Raw genomic sequence first — 18,962 nt, 5'->3', positions numbered from 1 at the left:
TTCCTTCTGGCGTTAAAATCTGTGAATCTATGAATCTATGAATCACATCTATGAATCACAGTCCTGAGATATCTTATCAAGAGTCATTCATGCATGCTAGGTCTGCAGGCTCATGAGCTTCTGAGAACTCACTAGTTGCTTCATAACCACTGAGCGTGAAATAATCTTAATTAATGTATTTCTGCACAGTTACCTGAAACAATGACTCCATTTCCTGTGTTGCAGAGTTCTTTGTAGACCTGGACTCAGTCATGGGACCATTAACACAACACAGCAGTATGACCAGTCTGGTCCGTTACGTTCGACAAGGACTTCACTGGCTCCGCATGGAGGCACATTTGTTGTAGCAACTGCTGCCCTCTTCATAACATCCCCGTTGTTCTACCTCTACCAGGGCACAGACGATCACTGGTGGAACTCCACTCATTTCTGGAGCTTGATTCATGTAACTTCATTTTTATTGCCTTTTTTTTTTTATATCTTATCTATTGGAAGTAGAAGTCACCATAAATGGAACTTATGACTCAAGAGCAGTATGTGTTGTACCATCTAATCATTTTTGACAATTTCTATGCCTTGCGTCTCCTGGATCCTGCTATCCTTATGTGCTTTATGGAACGGTACATTCCCTGCAGTATTGTTTTAAGTCGACACTGCCTTCGAGTGAAAATAAAAAAAAGCACTTTGAGAAGATATGGATTCCTGAGAAACAGTACAAAACGTCTTAAATATATGAGGGTATATATGAAAATTCTCTTCTGAAATAAATTAGTAGAAGTTATAGCCATTCACTCAGAATTGTCCTCTGAACCCAAGCCAAGCTGTTCACTGCTTAGTTCTGGCATCATTACCTGCAACTGTTTATTGCTAAGATTTCCTACTTTATATAGGCCTGGTCTCTAAAAAAGGGCTCTGAACATCTTATAGGTATGTAGCGTAAAATCACCAAAGGTGTCAAGAGATAAAAGATTGGGAGGAATGATTAAAGAAAGATGCCACACTACGCAATGAGGTTTTGATATTCTTTTCTCTTTATTGTTGGCTTACCAGTTTAAGTGGGCAGAACAAGGCAGTTGATTAGGCAATTTCAAAACATTGGCTTTCATAGTCTTAGCTACCATTCATGTACTCAATCGGTGAACTTTCTGTCCTACTGTTTGGTCTCAAGCAAATATTCCTCCATGATTTTTCTTGGCAAACAATCTCCTCTTGCAAGCGACTCAGTGACAGCACGTGTTAACAGGAGTGCTACATTATAAACATTGATATTGTATGTGAAAGTATGGATTCTTGATGAGATTCGCTAGCAATTTAACTGGCTGCTGCTGAGGCACTTCCAACACCCTGGGGCATTAATTTACACCTGTTTTGTTGATTTCCAAGCATTAGAAGCAGACAGTATTATCTTACTTTCTTGAAAACAATGACAAATTAAAGGCAATCACTAGATTTACCCAAAAGCAACATATTTGCTTCATAATGGCCATGAATACTTCAGTCTCCCAATTCTCCAAATTACCCATTTTCCAATTTCCATTTTTATTTACCCATGCTGTCATATTTTGACCATTCCTTTAACGCATACATAATCATGAGACAATTCAGAGAAAATTTCAAAGCAATCTTGAATAAATTAGACCATTTCATTCACTCGTTCCTTTTTTTTTTTTCCTTATAAGCTGCGTTGGTCTTGTGGCAGCCCTGCAGGAAGCAATTGTGCATGAAACAAAACAAAATGAATTTATATCGGTAATTTACAAGACTTTAAATGGCCTCATATCATTCTTGATGTAATGCTGGCACACCTTATCAAACTGTAAATTTCATTTATATAAACAAAAAAAACCCCTCCTGGCAATGTAAATATCATTCTGGGTCACATCTCACTGAAATAACATGACATGTGTATTAAGTATCATCCAGACATTATTTAATTGTAATTTCCTTTTGATATATAAGCCTGTATATCCTTTAATCGGGCAAGATATTGGATTCTACTAACTGGATTGTGACCAGATAAATAGGACAAATTTGCATTTAAAAGGTTCAGACTGCTAGGTTTTTAAAACAGGTCTTACACGTTTCCAATAAGGATTGCGCCCAATCCATATTTTAAGATAAACTTATCTTTTTAAACAATTGTGTATTAGCTCCTATTAATAAATACCTTTAAAAATTCTATAAATCATAATATTTTGTTCCACAACAAGGTCTTGTAAATGTAGCCAGTGTGGGAAGTATACCATTAGATAAATCATGCTGATGGGGTAGTCTATAAAGGACAGAACATGCACATCCTGGATTAGTTTTACATTCCTGTTCCGAAAGTAAGCAATGTACCCTTATCTGTTCTTTGAGGAGTTCAGGTAACATGGCTGAAACATGAATCCAAAAGAACTTATCATACTGATTCTGGCTCCTTTTTCTAATGAATAAAACCAGGATATCAAGAACCCTTCATAACCATAAAAAGAGGGTGATTTTCAAACACGCAGCTTTTTATTTAACAGATGAGCATCGGTGTTTCTGATAACTGAACTGAAGTATTGATGGGTTGGTTGTGACCTACGTTTTTCATTCTCTTTGTAAGGCCTCTCCTATTGGATTGACTAACTATTCAGCGTAATGAAGAACATTGTTCTCTCTTATTATTTTAACGTAGACTGAAATCCTAGCCTGCCATGGATTTACGAAGGCTATATATATATATATCTTGAAATACAATCTTCAGAGACATGACTGTTCAAAGAGTCAGCTACCCTCTCCGAGTCAGGGTATTATCTTTCCCCTGTTGCTTGTAGTAAACAGACGCCTATCTCAAAATTTAACATACATTCACATCTCCTTTACCTAGACAGCTTAGAGAATTAGCCAACCTGATTTTGCCTCCTGTGACTTAGTTTGAAATGTATGTTGAATCAATGGCACAATTATAAGAAGTCCAGCAGTCAAGCCTAGGATCACAAGCCAACATACTATTTAGCAGTCTTGTTTCAAAAGCAGCTTAGAAACAAATTAAACATGGAGAGTGAATTACCTTCTTATCCTTGGGGATGATGCTTCTTTTGGGTTAGTTATTAAGGATTATTGCACTTTTACAGGCACTATATTCATCACCTTTCAAATGCCAACATGGCATCTTCATGGAGTAATTGTACTCTTTAAATTATCATTTCAAGTAGATTTCATTGAATGAAATTGTTTGCTTGTTTTGAAGGGGAAGAGTTTTGATGTATGAGGGGATAATGTATCTGCCTGGGCTTTTTCTCTGTCACCCTGTCAAAGACCGTGAGAGAGGCCCCCAAAATTATGAGGCTGTCTTCAAAATCATGAGGTTTTTTTCATAGCATATTTTGTGTTCCTTTTATTTGTCTTATCATTTCTGAGTCTTTAACCAACACTCAAGTCATGTTTTCAAGCGTCCCGCCATAACCATGAGAACTAGAAATATCTTTTTTTTTTTTAATGAAAGCTGGAATACTCATGCAGGTTCCTGATACCTGCAGCTGGGTTTTCAGAAAGACACCAAACATTGCAAGAGGTGGCATGTTAAGTGATGTTTAGATCAATATGCATAGCACTATGGTAAAGGGAACACACAGGCTAAGGACTAAAGTCTAAAATATCGGGGATCCATCAGTGCAAAATGACGGTGCAGCAAAGTCCAAAGTGCTCAAGCAAGGTCCTTACACACCTTGTGGTGGGCTTCATTGGTCTTAAATGGTGGGTATGGCCTTGTGCCTACTCTGAGAACAGTATGTATTTCCCAGACACATGATGTTCATTAAGGAACTGAGGTCCATAGTAGTGGATGCTGTTGAGGGGAAAGTTTAGGAATGCTACCATATGCCTCATATGGTCGCATCAGTTGCTCACCTGAAATATAGGGCTAGCTTTTCCTAGGGCACTTCTCACTCAAGAAAACTTCCTTTGCGAGTAGGGAAAGTTTGGACCCGAATACAAATTGCAGGATTTGGTCCATTGTTCACACTTCTTTAGCTTTGCTTATTTAAATAATTTTTTTTTAATCTGGATTTTTATTTTTTTCCAGTTGAGCTTGTCATTTTGTTGGGAGCATTTGGTGGCATCCTTCCCAGCATGTTTCTCAGAGTTGAGTTTGGCCCTCTTCTTGCTGTTGCATGACCTTTGGACTCTTGGTCACTTAATAAGCTCAGTGTGTAAATACTGATTGTTTTATTTATAGGTGACCTCACTGGGAAGATAGGGGAGGTCTGTTGTCTTTAAAAAGACTCAAGGTCAAGGACTTTGGTTCCTTCTTATGAAACAAAATTATCCACATCCTAGGTTAGTATATAAGACGTTAACTCTGAACCTTTAATTTCTGGGGTGCTTCTAAATTCAAAGATTTTTAGGATATTCCTCCCTGAAAACTTTTTGACCAACTTTTAGCTACTTTGAAGGACATATTTTTGTCATGTTGTTTTTGTGGGTATTTAATTCTATTTTTTTAAACAAATTATTATTTCAGGGAAAGAAAGCTTAAAAGGCTGAAAGGCTCAGTGGCAACAATGGGACCTTTAATAACTGTTTGGAGATGTAAGAAAAGTTTGGTTACAAGGAAGTGAGCAGTGAGCTTCCTTGATGAAGCATTACTTTTATGTGGTAGCGGGGACATTAATGTGTCCCTCTGTAGAAAAGGGCCCTTACCCCCAGTCAGATAATGTGCCCCATTCTCTTGTCCCAAGCAAACTGAAATACAGTAGAAAGCAATGGCATCTGCACAGGCTTGATCCTGTCTTCATGGAAATCAGTGGCAAAGCTCCCATTGACTTTCATGGTGAAGGATCAGGTCTTATATGCATATTCCATCAGCATACCATAGGGAGTATTTGCCACATTTACTCAGACCACCAGGCCATCCAGTATCCTTCCTCCAGCAGTGACCAGTGTCTGATACTTCTGAGGAAAGCAAAAAAAGTCTCAATACACCCATAATATTGCATATTAAACATATTGTGTGCGTATCATCCAGCTGTGCAGACCCCACCCGCTGAGGTGTTGGTATAGCACATGAAAGGGCCTTTGAATTGCTAGCAAGTCTACCTGATTTTATTGTATTTCGGTGGGAATTCTGGAGAAGGAAAGATAGCGAGAAAGTTTAAAAATAAGGGCCACTCCACCATCCTTATGCTCCTTGCCCCATTTGCAAGTTTTACTTTATGTAGCATTTAATGATCAAATGTGCGCCCCCTAGAGGTGATTTTTATAAAGGCAAATAAGATAAATCATGTTAGGATTGGAAGAGGTCCGTTTCTTGACCCTCCTACACTTCCAAAACAGAAAACCTGTTTTTTTGGCCAGTTTTTGTGCAGTGTCTAGCACAATTGGGGTACTGGTCCATGACTGAGGTTCCCAGGCACTATGATAATACAAATAATAAATAAGAAGAAGCTCCATAGACACAAAATCATATCCAGGCATTCTGTATTGTCTAATAATATATAGGCTAAGTGCTCAATCATTATGGTCCTCACTATCTTAACTTTCCTAATGAGCAGCCAGTGTTTTTCCCTGATTAAAGTTCAGTTGTGGTCATGTTTTGGGGGTCTTTTACACAGCCTATCTCTAAGTTTTACTCTTGACAGTTTTATTTCAGCTAGCACTTTTCAAAGCCGTTTGATGTATTTTTGGGGCGGTCTTCAGATAGCAGCAAGCCTGATTCTGATCTCACACCAGTTTAAATCCATTGAAGTCAAAGGGCCTGATTTGGCTCTCACGTAGCATGTAGACCAATGTGACTCGGTAGGTTTACACTGGCAGAAATGAGTGCCGTTTCAAACAAAAGGCGTTACAGAGTAAAACTGGTGTTAGATGAGAAACTTACTGTGTCAGAAATACTACATAAGAAGTACCATGAAGATGATTTGTCCGTGGAATCAGAGGGTACGTAGAAATATGTATGGCAGAAATGTGAAGCAATGTTTAATGAAATTGGAAACCTACTGAAGAAGGGATGACTTCATGAGTGTGACTTTCTGAATTTGACCTGTTTGTACATCTGTGAAAAGGGATTTATTATTATTGATATGCCTGATGAAACCTGTCGGCTGTGATATTATGTCATGAGAAGGCCTTGTGCACCTCAACCCTGTCTGATGAATTAACCTGCCTTACTGTGTGGCTCCATGACACAGTGCACTAATATTGTCATTACAGTCCCTTTCTTGTAGCAAGGTCATTTTTTCCCCCACAGAACTTCACCAAGGACTGATTCCAGGGACCCAGAAACCAGCCCACATAGCAGTCTGTGGCCTGGGTACCTCTGGCATAGGTAGATGAAGAAGTCCCGCCCCTACCCCCACCCTACCCTCAGACTATGGAGCAGCTGCAGATCACAAGGGTACTTGAGCCTCCTGCCTCATGGGGTTCCAGAGCTATGCCTCCAGTCGGAGCCTGAACATCTACACTTGTGTCCCATTAATTTCAATGATATTAACTAATGAGCAAGATGAGCTGGATTTGTGTGTGAACCAGTTTGGGTCTTTAATTCTACTTTACTGGAACGTGAGTTCCACTATATGCAAATTCCATTCCAACAAATTCCAACAATGCTTTACTCCCCATATTGGGCTTGATTCTACTCTCAATAACAACAGTTTTGCACTGGTGTAACTTCATTGACCTAAATGGAGTTACTCCTGATTTAGACCTGTATCAATCAGAGCATCAGGCTCATAACTGAGTTTCATTATAAAAAATACTTAGGGAAATGTTACTTATAATTTAGGGCTAAATCCCACATTACATACTGGGGGCCAAATGGTGCTCTGACCAACAGCAGTGGCAATCTAGAGCAACTCAAATGTCTTCAATGGAATTCTCTGGTCCAAATTCTGTTCTTATTTTACCCTTAATAATGGAGTGATTGAGATCAACATTGGGCTCATTATGCCAGATCCTCAACTAGGTTAAATCAGTTACTTCAGTGGAAGTAACTGTATCTTAGGTCGGATCTGACTCACTGAGTTCAGTTTGGTTACTCTAGATCTACGCTGGGGGAACTGTAAGCAGATTTGATCTGTGACCAGCCCATAAATGTACTCAGCCCCTACTTAGGTAAAAAAACTTTGACTTCAGTGGGATATAAGTGTGAGGCAGAACATCAGGGATTTGACCTACTGGCAGGATGCATTTACTCCAGAATTTTTCAATTAACTGAATAGCTGGCAACAGCAAACTCTTTCTATGCTTCATGAAAAACCAGAATACAAGATCCTCATGTGATGTAGGTTGGTGCAACTCTATTGATTTCAATGGAGCTATTCCAATATACACAGCTGAGGCTCTGGCCCATAAACCCAAACCTTTTTTAATTTTTGGCCAACATATCTCTGTGCAGGGGAACTCCCAAAGCTTTATCATCGCACTTCTTGTTTATTGACCATGCTAATGAAGCTATTCCTGTTTTGTCTATAAGGAAATGGACTTTGCAAAGCAACGAAATCTAGAGTACTTTGTAAAGCCACATTAGACCACACAGCCTGGAAGAAGTACCCTCAGAACTGAGAATAACTCAATAGCTAGTGCTGTCCTGTGTTGTGTCTGATGTCGTTTAAATTTTCACTCTGCGCTTCCCCTGCTGATTTTTACGTAGGACGTGAACAATGATTGTAGGTTTCTGAAAGTCATCAGCCACATCCCCAGATGCCTTCCGTCAAGGTAGCTCCATTGATGTCAGAGCTGATTTACACAGCCTGAACGGGGCCTGTATAGTTTTACAGCCTGTGCTGTGTGAATTAAGTGCAGCTCTACAAATATATACTCAAGCTGTTTTCTAATAGTTAAAGCATCAGATAATCCCTGCTAAAAGAATTGGAGGTGAATTTCTGCCTGCAGTCTAGTCCTGCAGATTGTTTTGTTTTGAACTAAAAGGCATGGTGCAATTTCATTACCCCTCAGTTTAAATATTTCCTGGCATGAGCATTAGCTTACATAGAAAAATGGCAAATACATTCAAATGTTGCGTAAATACTTGCAGTATAAAGATGGAATCTGTTACTCCTGCTCAAAGACATTTCAGAGGGTTGAAGTGTATTTTCGAAGCCAAATGAAATTTTGTATATTTAAAAATCATTGAAAATATGTATTAAGGGCGCAATTCTACAATTCTTACTTACACTGAGCACCTTAATCCACAGTTAGTTCCAATGAAATCAGTGGAGCTAACTACAAGCAGACTAAGTTACCGCTCATCATTAGGATGGCAGAATTAGGGCCTAAATAGGTTACTTGGATGCAGTCAGGAGTTTAATTTTAGCCATATATGTCATGTGAGGACACTCATAAACTCGGTGTACATTTTATCCAAACTGACAGTCCCAGTAATTCCACAGACTATTGTATATTTTATTCCTTCGTGTATTTTCGTGACATCTCTGGATTGCATATCTTCTTCTGAATCTGAAATACTCTTTTAAGAAAAAAAAATCAATGTTCATGAGGCCTAGGACATATCATTGCAAAGTTTGAAAACAGATTTAGAGATCTGGTTATTTTTGTTTTACCTTCAAGCCATTGTTTTTAAAATGGTACAGTTCGGATTAAGTTTTCTGGTTGCTGAAAAACCGAATAAGATGACTAACATATGGGAAAAGTAATAATGGCAAACTAAAGGGATGTTTGTTCTTTCTACATGTCTTGTTTTTTACCTGCTAGTGTTGGGATTAGTCTAGAAAAATCTGTGATTTCTCACCTCCATCTCTGACTATTGTGACAAAAAGCTCAAATTTGTTTTTTGAGTTTGTTGGGGTTTTTTGTTTGTTTTGGGTGCTTTTTTTGTATGTGTAGAAGTAACCAAAATGTCAGGAACATTTATATACCTTCTGTTCTGGTTACTGGCCACTATGACATCATGAAGACCTCTTGGCCTTCCTACCAAAGTCAGATTTAACTTCTACCTTGATGTTCTTCTCAATTAGCCATTGAAATTAAATTGTAATTTACTAAATACCCCTTTAGCTTGCATTCTTACTTTTGATTTATCCTTGAACTAGCCTTTTTTGTGCGTGTGCAAATATCATATCCATAATTGCTGCAATTCCACAAGGTGTCTTTGTTCTCAACAAGCATGTTATTCTTGTAAAGTTTTACGTATAAGTTAAGATGTTTTGTACAGACCAAGGTAACTGTTAAAATGTCAAGCAATTACTGAAATGTTGTATAGTTATAAAGGTTTGATTTCTTTTGCTTTATATGTATAAAATTGTATCCTGCCTGTTTTGCTTTGTATTTCCAATGTGTTGCACAATTATGCATTTTGTTTACATTTTGTTCCTTCTTAAATAACAGTAATACTTTATGTACAAACATTTTAAATGTACTTTTGTTGTTTTTAAACACAATGTCTCTATATAAATAATATTGGTTGAACTGGTACATTTGTGTCTCTCATAGAGGGGTTAATTATACTGCCAGTGCATTGAATTATTTAAAAAAAACAGTAAAATAAAATTTTTATGAAAATGTAACCCATTTTATAGCTATAAATTATTCTGCATTAAGCTATTTTCTCATTCCTCTCCCAGGATACAATAACTGTGAGTTCTGGTAAGCACTGTTTGCAGGAGAGTTTTCATTGTTTTTAATTTTTAAAGAATTCATTTGAGTCGTTATGCAGAACTGAAGTGATTCAATATTGTGGAGCTAAATTTTGCTGATGCCATTTCTGGCAAGATAAGTGGTATGGCACACCCCCACAGGAACATCCGCAGGACGGTGGGAAAGGATTCTGTCTACCCCCGCCCAATCCTAAATGGCTAAGGAACCGGTCTGAAAAGAAATGAGTTTCAAAATTTGCTGACAACCAGCACAGGACTTACGCACAAATTTAATGGTGCACTTAAATGTACTGGCCTTCTGCACAGGGGTGAGTTTCGTCCCAGGGGCTCACTAGGCATGGCCCAGACCCGGAAACGCCAGGCTTTATAGCCTCATTTCAAAATAGCCCAAGGATTCAGTGCCAAGAATAGCAGCTCAAAAGAGCTGAAAAAGCTCTCAGGAGATGTTTAAGTAGTACGTGATGTGGCTGCATAGTCCACAAGACATAGTCTAATGCAGAGAATGGCCACCAAGGAAGAATTTGAGGGCTAAAAAATCTGAGGCCCCTCTCTGGCCACTGTGGAGTTCATGCTTTGAAGAGGGGAGGTCTGAGAATGGGGATCAGTGTGTTCTAGCACTGATTCCAGCTCCCACCCTTGACAGGTTACTTCTTCCCCTGCCAGGAGCTCCTGTGGGGGAGGTTGATGGGCGGTCACCACTGGGTCAGAATACAGGGGATTTTAGAAATGAAAAGAATGGAATTAGAGGTTGAATCTGGTAGTAATGTAATACTGGGCCAACTTCTCTGGTATTCTCTGGCTTTTTTGCACCACTTTGGCAACAGCCATCGGTGCAGCTTAACAGACCAGTTAAACTGTTTATCAGGTGTATCAGTTTTATTGCTTTTGCCTGTGCAGCATGGGTATCCATAACATACTGTCTCATCCCCCAAAGTCCTACCCTGGACTTAGTGTTAAAACTGGGATGGCTTCTCTGGCGCGGTCTCTTCCTTGGTTCTGCCAAAGTTGTGGTCAAGAATCCAGAGAAGATATTCCCAGGACACTGCTTGATCATTTCGGCTGAGTGAACCAGTCTAATGCTGCCTGTCCAATTCGCCCAGTGTTAGCCGCCAGTAACATGCTGGCAGGCACAGAAACTACCGTGAGAATTGACTTAGCGTAGTCAGCGCCTGTCGTTCTCTGCATGTACAGACTTGTAATTGGCTGTGAAGTGTTCTGTGATCCTTGCGTATGAATGACTCCATATAAACCCAAGTTGTATTTCATTGTGGGTGCCACTGAATGACTCAGGCAGGGAGGGCAAAGTGCCCACTAAAAAGGCATCATTATTCCAATAGCCACTACCCACGTAAAGCCCCACAATACCAAGGACACTCCCCCACCCCCCCGCGGACACACCTCATGGCTGGTTTCTGGAAGATTTGGCTTTCAAAAGCAGCCCATCTCGAAATGAAAGCGTGCCCTATGGCGGGCTCACCAAGCTGCCTGTAAGGGCAGCAAAAGATGTTTCAGGAGAAAAAAAAAAGAGCTGGCTCAAGAAGAGTGCCTCAATATCCCAGTCACAGAGCCTGAGCCAAAGATCAGAGACTTCGATGAGCTTTCAAGATGGCATCATAATGCCCACGGATGCTGCACTGAAAGTACCATTTGAGCAAGTTACTATTGCCCATAACAGGCTAGAACTGGAGCCCGCTCCTGAGAAGTGCTGAGCTTCCAAATTCCCATTGGTTTCAATGAAAGCTATGGATCTAGAGCAGCCTGCAGGGTCAGCATCTTAGAGAGGCACATAGCTCTGCAATCCTGTCATGGCAAGTCACTTATGTTGCCCTGTTCCCCAGCTGTTAGAGGAGGATGGTCCGGCCCTACTTCACAGGGGCGCCGTGAGGATAAAATCAAGTGACCAGGAGATGCATAAATATTCGGTTGATATGGGCCATGCAAATACTTAGATAAAGACCCACACACACACACGTTTTTGCAAGCAACAAAGATGCATGCGCATACTCAGGCACAAAGTTGAGTTACATCAGGGATGAATTTGATCCATGTTGTAGGCTGCTGGCTACCGCTAGAAAGCTGTGGTACATAGCTGACAGAGCGTGACAACACCACTAAATCCAAAAGGTCCAGTAGCCTCTTTCCATAGCCCAAAGAGGGAGGGAAAAGAAAGAGCAATCTGAACCATTTCACTAAAGTCTTAGGGAACTGCCTGATTAGCCCAAGAAGGCAACATTACAGTGATGGGTCCAAGTGCTGGAAAGGGATTTCTCTTAGCAGCTGCATTTCAAAATGAATTTAAAAATCACTCTGACTTTTAAAAAGGGAATTTTCAGTACATTTTTTCCCCATACAGTGGCCCTGACGTTCAAAGGACTTTACTGTCGGTAAGGTAAATGTGTAACACGCACGACCCATATGTGAAGCTACTGTTGAACGTTAAATCAACGCTATCTCTGGGTGGTGGGTACTTTGATTTCTTTTTGGAGTGGCACCGGTTTTGAAATCACATGGCCACTATTATCCAGGGCCAAATGCTGCGCTCTGCCCCACTGCCCTTAACGTGAGAATTAAGTGGTGCATAGAGCCTCATGTGAGCCCTCGTCATAGGATGAATTTTCCCCCTTCGAATGCTGTAGCACAGAGAAAACTCTGCACTCACGTTTTGGCAACTCTGCATTAACTGCCTATCAAGCAGTAACTAAATAAAAAGGCTCGTATTGTGCTTCAAGCCATTAATTTAACAGCAATCACCTATGTGCTCAGGATAGGCTGGCAGGGAATTATCTGCAATGAGAAGATGCTTGCCAATAAGTGTCACAAAAGGCTTTCGCTGTACCTCAAAGTGGCTGCAAATCAATCAGATCAGGTCTACAATGCCTTTTGTGATTTGGGAGGCTGACTAACCGAGAGGCAGCCTCTCTCCCTAAGGAGGCAGGGGACCTGCACAATGATCCATGCACCTGTTCACATCTATTTAAGCCCTTAGCTTTAAACAACATTTGGGAAGCCCTTAAATACCTTTCTGCTATCAGATTGCTAAGTAAGCAATGGCACTTGCAACCGGGATGTCATACAATTGCCACATGGGAGGGTGCAGGCTGCACTGTTGTGAGTGGGAGGGGAGATGGCCATGAGCCATGGTCCGTGCTGTGGAAAGGGCTGAGGACCCTTAGCATACGGTGAAGGAAATACATTCAGTTGGCACATTCATAAATGCCATGACTGCTCAGGCTTGGACTTAATTGGCGCCCAGGGCTTGTTCTAATCTAGACCTAGGGGAAGGGGTGAATTCCACCCTAAAGACTATTGTCACAGTACGATCAGCTGGGTTCGCTTGCTAACAATCCCTAGCGCTGAATGTCTGGAGGCGGGATACAAAGTCAAAGAGCGCTCTGCACCAGAGCGCCTATAGTCTTCAAGGGTATCCAGGCTACATTGGAATCGAGATGTTTTTAACATATTAACAGGGCAAATGCTGCCTGTAAATAAGGCGAATAAATGAATTCATGCAGCACGGACCTTCAGGCCAGAGCTGGTCAACCAGAAAATACTGATTTGACAAAATCTGAACATTTCACAGGACTATATCAATTTTGTTGAAATTTTTTCAAGGAAAAAAAATTATTAAAGTGTTTTGTTTTGATAAGGTCAAATCATCTCATTTCAAAGGATAAAGTCAAAAATGAAGTCCCTTTGACTTTGTCGAAATGAAGCGCTTTGAGAAGGTCACATGGCTATTTTGACTTTTCCTTGTGATTCAGGCTAAAAGGAGATTTCAAAATGGAAGATTTCCCATGGAATGGCAATTCCAAAGTTCAGCCAACTCTGTCTCAGACACGAGGAGGTCAGCAGACAGCTTTTCTGCCGTTCCTTCCCCTCTGCAGCCTAACTTTCTTGCAATCGCCAACCCCCGTCCCCATCCCACAGTCATTCATTGCCTCTTCGCTTCAGCCTACCTCTTGCTAACCTCCAGTAGTCATCCCTTTCCACCCCATCCAACTGACCTCCCTCCCTTCGAATGACCCCCTTCTTTCCAGTTAGTTAATCCCCGCTGAACAAAACCACCCCAAAACAGTAAAAAAAACCAACCAACCAGAACACTGTGGTATACTGAAAACTGTGTAACAATTACTAGTGGACACTTTAAATGTAAGTACAATCCTATGATATTCAGGATGCCAGACCAGATGATCATAATGGTCCCTTCTGGCCTTAAAAATTTAGGAATCTATTAATCATTTGAGCTGGCCTTTTGGCGACTACAGGCCAGATTCTAACCTTCCTTACACTGATGTTAATGAAATGCCACCTGATGTTGATCAATGCAAGTGAAATCAGACTCCAGCATGAAACTGGTTACCGCCAGCATGAAACCCGTGCAACTCCATTGACTACTATGGTTTTACACAGGTGCAACTGAAATCTTTCAGTCTGTGACACCCAGACTCCACTGACCCAAGGAAACCCCAGGCAGCCTCTCAAATTCAGCCACCTCAGAATCAATGGGGAAAAAAATCTACTTTGTTAATACTAAAAGGCTATGGAATGGCCCACAAAACTCCCACTGATGTGAGTAGCATTTTCAAATGCTGGCAGACTATAGCACAAAACCCAGCGTTAGCTCATCACCGCCACGTACGCTATCAGCCCCCAAAGTTGCTGTGAGCATGTGTTTAAGGCTGAGTCATTGATTACCCTGAAAACCCCTACTTTCCCCTCCTTTTTTAGCATAATCATTTTTCAGCGAGAATGTCAATAAATGCTGGAGACATCAGCAACAACCACAACAAAAAAGCCCAACTGCTAAATAATTCCTGGAATGACTTGTCAGAAACCTTTTATTTACTGATTCCGCGCATTTCATTTATTTCTGGCACGGGGCCAACCTTCCTGACAGTTAAGATTTATTGATTTAATTGCCTAGGGTAACCATGCAATAAAATCATCTCAAAGATAAATTTTCATGGCACTGTGCAGCACTGAAGTAATTTTTCAAGTGCTATGGCTATATTTCTGCAGGTTACAGGTGCAAAATTTGCTTAAAGCAGAAATGTGTCATTATTGTAGCCTGGGTGCACCAGTGTGGTCCCTTTGGTGGGTTTTTTTCTTTTTTTTAAAGAGGGAGAGATAGTGCAGATCTCACAGAGACGAAATGATATTTTCTTAATTGGTTCATATATTCAATGCCCAGGAGAAAGTGAAGCTTCAGTTTAATTAGAGTGGGCTTAGAGGTTATTTACAATGTTATACAGAATCATTTGTTTCCAGCTGTGAGATGCGTTTTAATGCCGGAGCCTCAACAGTAGATGATTGCCATTTGTGACATTATAGTTTATTGAATCTTTAGATCTTTTTATTTACACTGTTAAAGGACTCATTATAGTTCAGAACAACGAGTAAATGAAAAACTCTGATTAATTCCCAGGTTAATGGTAACATTTCTGAAGTCAGAGCGAGCATAAACTTTTAACAATGTAAAATTTTTTCTTATCTCCTATGATTTATTTTGCAGAGGGTCTTCATTTTGCTTTGATTGCAGTATTTAATGGCTTATTACTCTTGCAGCTTCACTCTCCAGAGCTAAGTATTTTATTTTTTTGGTTCTTATACGGTACAAGGCTGTAGGTTTTTTTTCCCCACATATCAAGTCAAAGAGAGTCCTAACATGCTGTTAGTATAGGCATGGTCACATGTTAACGCTGCAGAAAGTACCACTGTTGTGGGCTAATACACAGCCTGAAACCAGCCCCCATGCACGTGTGAGAGGCAGGGAAGATAATCTGTGGGGAAGAAGGATGGTCCACAGGCTAGCATAGTAACATGGGACTTGTGAGACCCAGCTTCAATTCCACTCTCCTCCTGTGCAACCTTAAACAAGTCATTTAGGCCCAGATCCTCCATGGTAGTTAGGTGCCTGACTCTCACTGACATCAATAGGAGTTAGGTGCCTGAATATCTTTGAGGACCTGGGCCTTAATTTCTCTGTACTTCAGTTCCCCATCTGTAAAATAGACATCATATTTGCCTACCCCTCAGGGGTGTTGGGAGAATAAATACATTAAAGATTGTGAAGTGCTCAGCTAGTTTGCTAATGCAGGGCCAGATAAATACTTACGATAGATGCCTGGGATGTATGTATCGCCCAGTGATGTCAATAGGAGCTCTTCTAATGACCTCAGTGGGTGTTGCATAAGGCATGCAGACGCTGTAGTGAAATCCCTGCTCTGCCTCAGAGGCCCTTCACTGATTCGGGGGAGACCCAAGAGTGAGGTGCCAAAGCAGCACCCTGTTGTTTGTTCTCGAGCCACAGCGCCTCGGGTGTGTGCATTTGGCCCCCTGACTAACAAGTGTTCCCCTGCTATCCATTTATACCACCGTCTCTGTGGTAGTTCGTCCCTCACCCAAGCCTCCCGGAGTCTAGACCCAGCCCAATCTAGTGCTGTTGTAGGGAGATAATTTTTACTTTACTGTTATCTCCCTTATGCCCTTTAACAACAACAGGGAATCCATATTGGTTGCCTTCTTCCTCAGCCCCTGTTACACCTTTGGCGCCCTTTTTGCCTTAAGGCGGGAAACTGGGTATGTCACCTGACCTGTAATCTGACCAGCAACTGTATGCTATAAAAGGGTCAGCACGTCTGTCAGACAGGGCTGCCCATCTTAGAGGTAGCATGTGCTGGTGCTGATGCCTATCTGAGAGGCAGAGTGCAGTTGCTTACCCTGCAGGGTAGACTACTTGCCTGAGTTATTCTTACCCTGGTTAACTGTTGCCTGTCCAATAAACCTGGTCTTGTTTTGCATACTATTCATTTTGTCAATTTTCCCCGAGGGAAAATAAGACACCGATGATAGACGCAGGAGCGGGGAGACGTTCCCGAGACTGGCCCTCTGGCCAAGTATAAAATCCAGTCAACGCTGTGAACAACAACATGTGGATGTTTGACCCTGCACAGAACTGTTGCTGCAAGGTGTGGCTCTTGCGGGGCAGGATCCTGCAAGATTATGGAGTTCTTGGTTCTTTGGGAGAGAGAGTCCGCGGCACCTTGTAGAACCAGATGCATCCGGGAAGACCGTAGGTGTCTGCAGTGCAGTCTTATGGGTGGCTCTTAGTACGTTTTCCTGATCTGCAAGGGAGATAGACCAGTGATACTCACACGTCAGTAGTTCAGGAGTCAATTTAGCGACCAACATTACCCAAAGCAGCCACAGTAGTGTGAATTCATAATTATTTTCACAGCAAAATGACTGACCAAGTATTATTACTGTATCACCTACAATTGGTTAATAACATAGCAAAAGCATCCTGATTGGTTAATAATTTAGATTGGTTAATAATTAAATTACACCGTGTTTTGATATCACATGCTGCAAAGAGCCGCAGGAGACACATTAAAGAGCCACTTGCGGCTCGCAAGCCCTCAGTCTGAGTATCACTGAGATAGACTAAATAAATCTTTTATTCCATGTGGAGTACATGTGAGTGTTTATACATGTGATATAGCAGTGTAACACAGACACTGCACCTTGCCTGGTCACTTCCTGATCCCTGTTAACTGTCCCTGCTGCAGGATGGCCCTCTGTTAGGAACCTTTTCCCTAGCATGCCTTTCTGAGGCTGGTCTTCAAGGCTAGTTGCACTTGGCTGCTGCTTGCTGCATAACTCTCTGTTCCATCTGGTAAGCACCTGTTGTGTTTTCCTGTTCCCACTGCTGACCTGGCACAATAGGAATAGTGCAGTTTAAGTGGCATATAGTCATGTCCAGCTGCTCCCAGGAGTCACAGCAGAGATGATAAAGATGACAAGGAGCAGGAACTGCCTTCTTCAGCCTTGGAGATAGGGCTTCCTCCAGGTCAGGGAAGCCAAAGTGGAAGGAAGTATGAGCTGCCAGCACCATGAGACAGCTGCCCCCGGGCTACATGGAGGCCTTCTGTCAACTGGGGACCTTTCTGGAGCGCTCAATTCAGTTTTTAAAATTAAACACACACAAAAACTGCTCTACCTTGGGCGAGCAGCACTTACTCCACAATCATGGTACCATATAGAGACCTTGACAGGTGTCACCTTGTGCTTGCACATCGCTGAGCTGGTCTTGAACAATTTCTCCCCTGTATCATGCACAAACAGGCTTTCTCTTAATGCCATTTTATATGTTTCCGTTCCCCAGCGATTTACTTTTAATGAATGTCTTTATTCTGAACTCTGCAAGGGGAAGTCGTTTTCCCATTAATGCCTCGTTTGTCAATTTACACCTTACATTTATCCAGAGTGCATTTTATCTGCCATTTTGCTCCTGAATGCATTCAATTCTATCTGCCGTTCCCCAGTAGTATGCTCTAGCTTTTGTCAACCCCAAAACACTTCCCATCATCAGCAAAAATCACAGCTTCTTGTTCTTGCAGCAAATCACTAATAAATATACACCTAATACCAACCCCTGGGCACTGTGCTATTAACTTATCTTTATGCTGCAGGGCAGCCACACTGTATGACTGCTTCCTTTCTCATAACCTGTTGTTCCCATGACTAATCGCTTGCCCTGCGGTTATTTGTTTTTCCCACCACTGTAACAAATTAGTGCCTACCTTCAGGAACATATGAATGATTTGGTGGTTGTTATACTTCAAAACGTGGCCATGTTTATCTATGCTACAAGTTAACGGTGTGATTCCCCAGCCCGCGTACACGCCCTTGAATGGAATCGCATCACGCTAACACGAGTATAAATAACAGACCCTGTAGCATGGGGTTGCAGCAGCCGTGCTGAGCGTGTACCCATAGGTTTAAGGTGAGTTTGTGCCCTGCATGGCTCAGACATCTCCTGCTCCTGCAACCAATGCTACCGCAGCTCCACTGCTATTTATATTTGCGCTAGTTCTCATCAAGCAAGCGCAAGTATGTGGATACAAGCAGGGCACTCGCACCCCTAGCTTATAGTGTAGACACGGAACTTCCTGATGTCAGCATGGCTAGAACTAAGAGCTTCCCGCTCAGGACCTGACTAGCCCTACCATATGGGCTAAAGGAGGAGTGCTCTCAGCTATAAGGAGTTATAACAGACCCTTTGGCACTTGAGATTCTATCCATTAGAGAACACTGGTGCACAGACACATTCTCCAATTCATTACCCTGGGCAAAAAATTGAGGGGGGAAAAATTGCTTATTAAATTTGAATTTAATTTTCAAGCAAAAGACCTACAAGGCAAATATCAGCTATGATCTGTTAGTTTAGGTGAGATTGATGACAAACATCACTTTGAGAGGCGTGGGTGAGACAGTTTGCAGCCTTTTGAAAAAGACCAAGCTGCCTCTGAGCTAGGATGTTCAGGGCAAGGTTATCATTGATCTCCGATGTCTTCAATTTTCACACAAAAAATCCCCACTATA

The 18,962-nt window shown here is 41.5% G+C and overlaps 1 protein-coding gene across 7 annotated transcripts in view; it reads left to right on the top strand.

The window, feature by feature from the left end:
* AFF2 (ALF transcription elongation factor 2) overlaps positions 1 to 18,962 on the top strand; it is a 464,322-nt gene that overhangs the window by 405,077 nt on the left and 40,283 nt on the right. For 6 of the 7 annotated variants that reach the window (XM_073358388.1, XM_073358393.1, XM_073358387.1 and 3 more), the window contains one exon: positions 226 to 9,488. The exons of the other annotated variant lie outside the window; for it this stretch is intronic. In XM_073358388.1, the coding sequence (XP_073214489.1) occupies positions 226 to 347 (122 nt within the window). In that variant the 3' untranslated portion in view covers positions 348 to 9,488. Of the gene's footprint in view, positions 1 to 225; positions 9,489 to 18,962 lie in introns of those variants that run through there. 7 annotated transcript variants of the gene reach the window in all.

This window comes from Lepidochelys kempii, chromosome 9 (genome assembly GCF_965140265.1).
Source record: "Lepidochelys kempii isolate rLepKem1 chromosome 9, rLepKem1.hap2, whole genome shotgun sequence".
Lineage (NCBI taxonomy): Eukaryota > Metazoa > Chordata > Testudines > Cheloniidae > Lepidochelys > Lepidochelys kempii.
The sequence above is the reverse complement of the archived record's forward strand: the minus strand, read 5'-3'. Positions and strand labels throughout refer to the sequence as shown.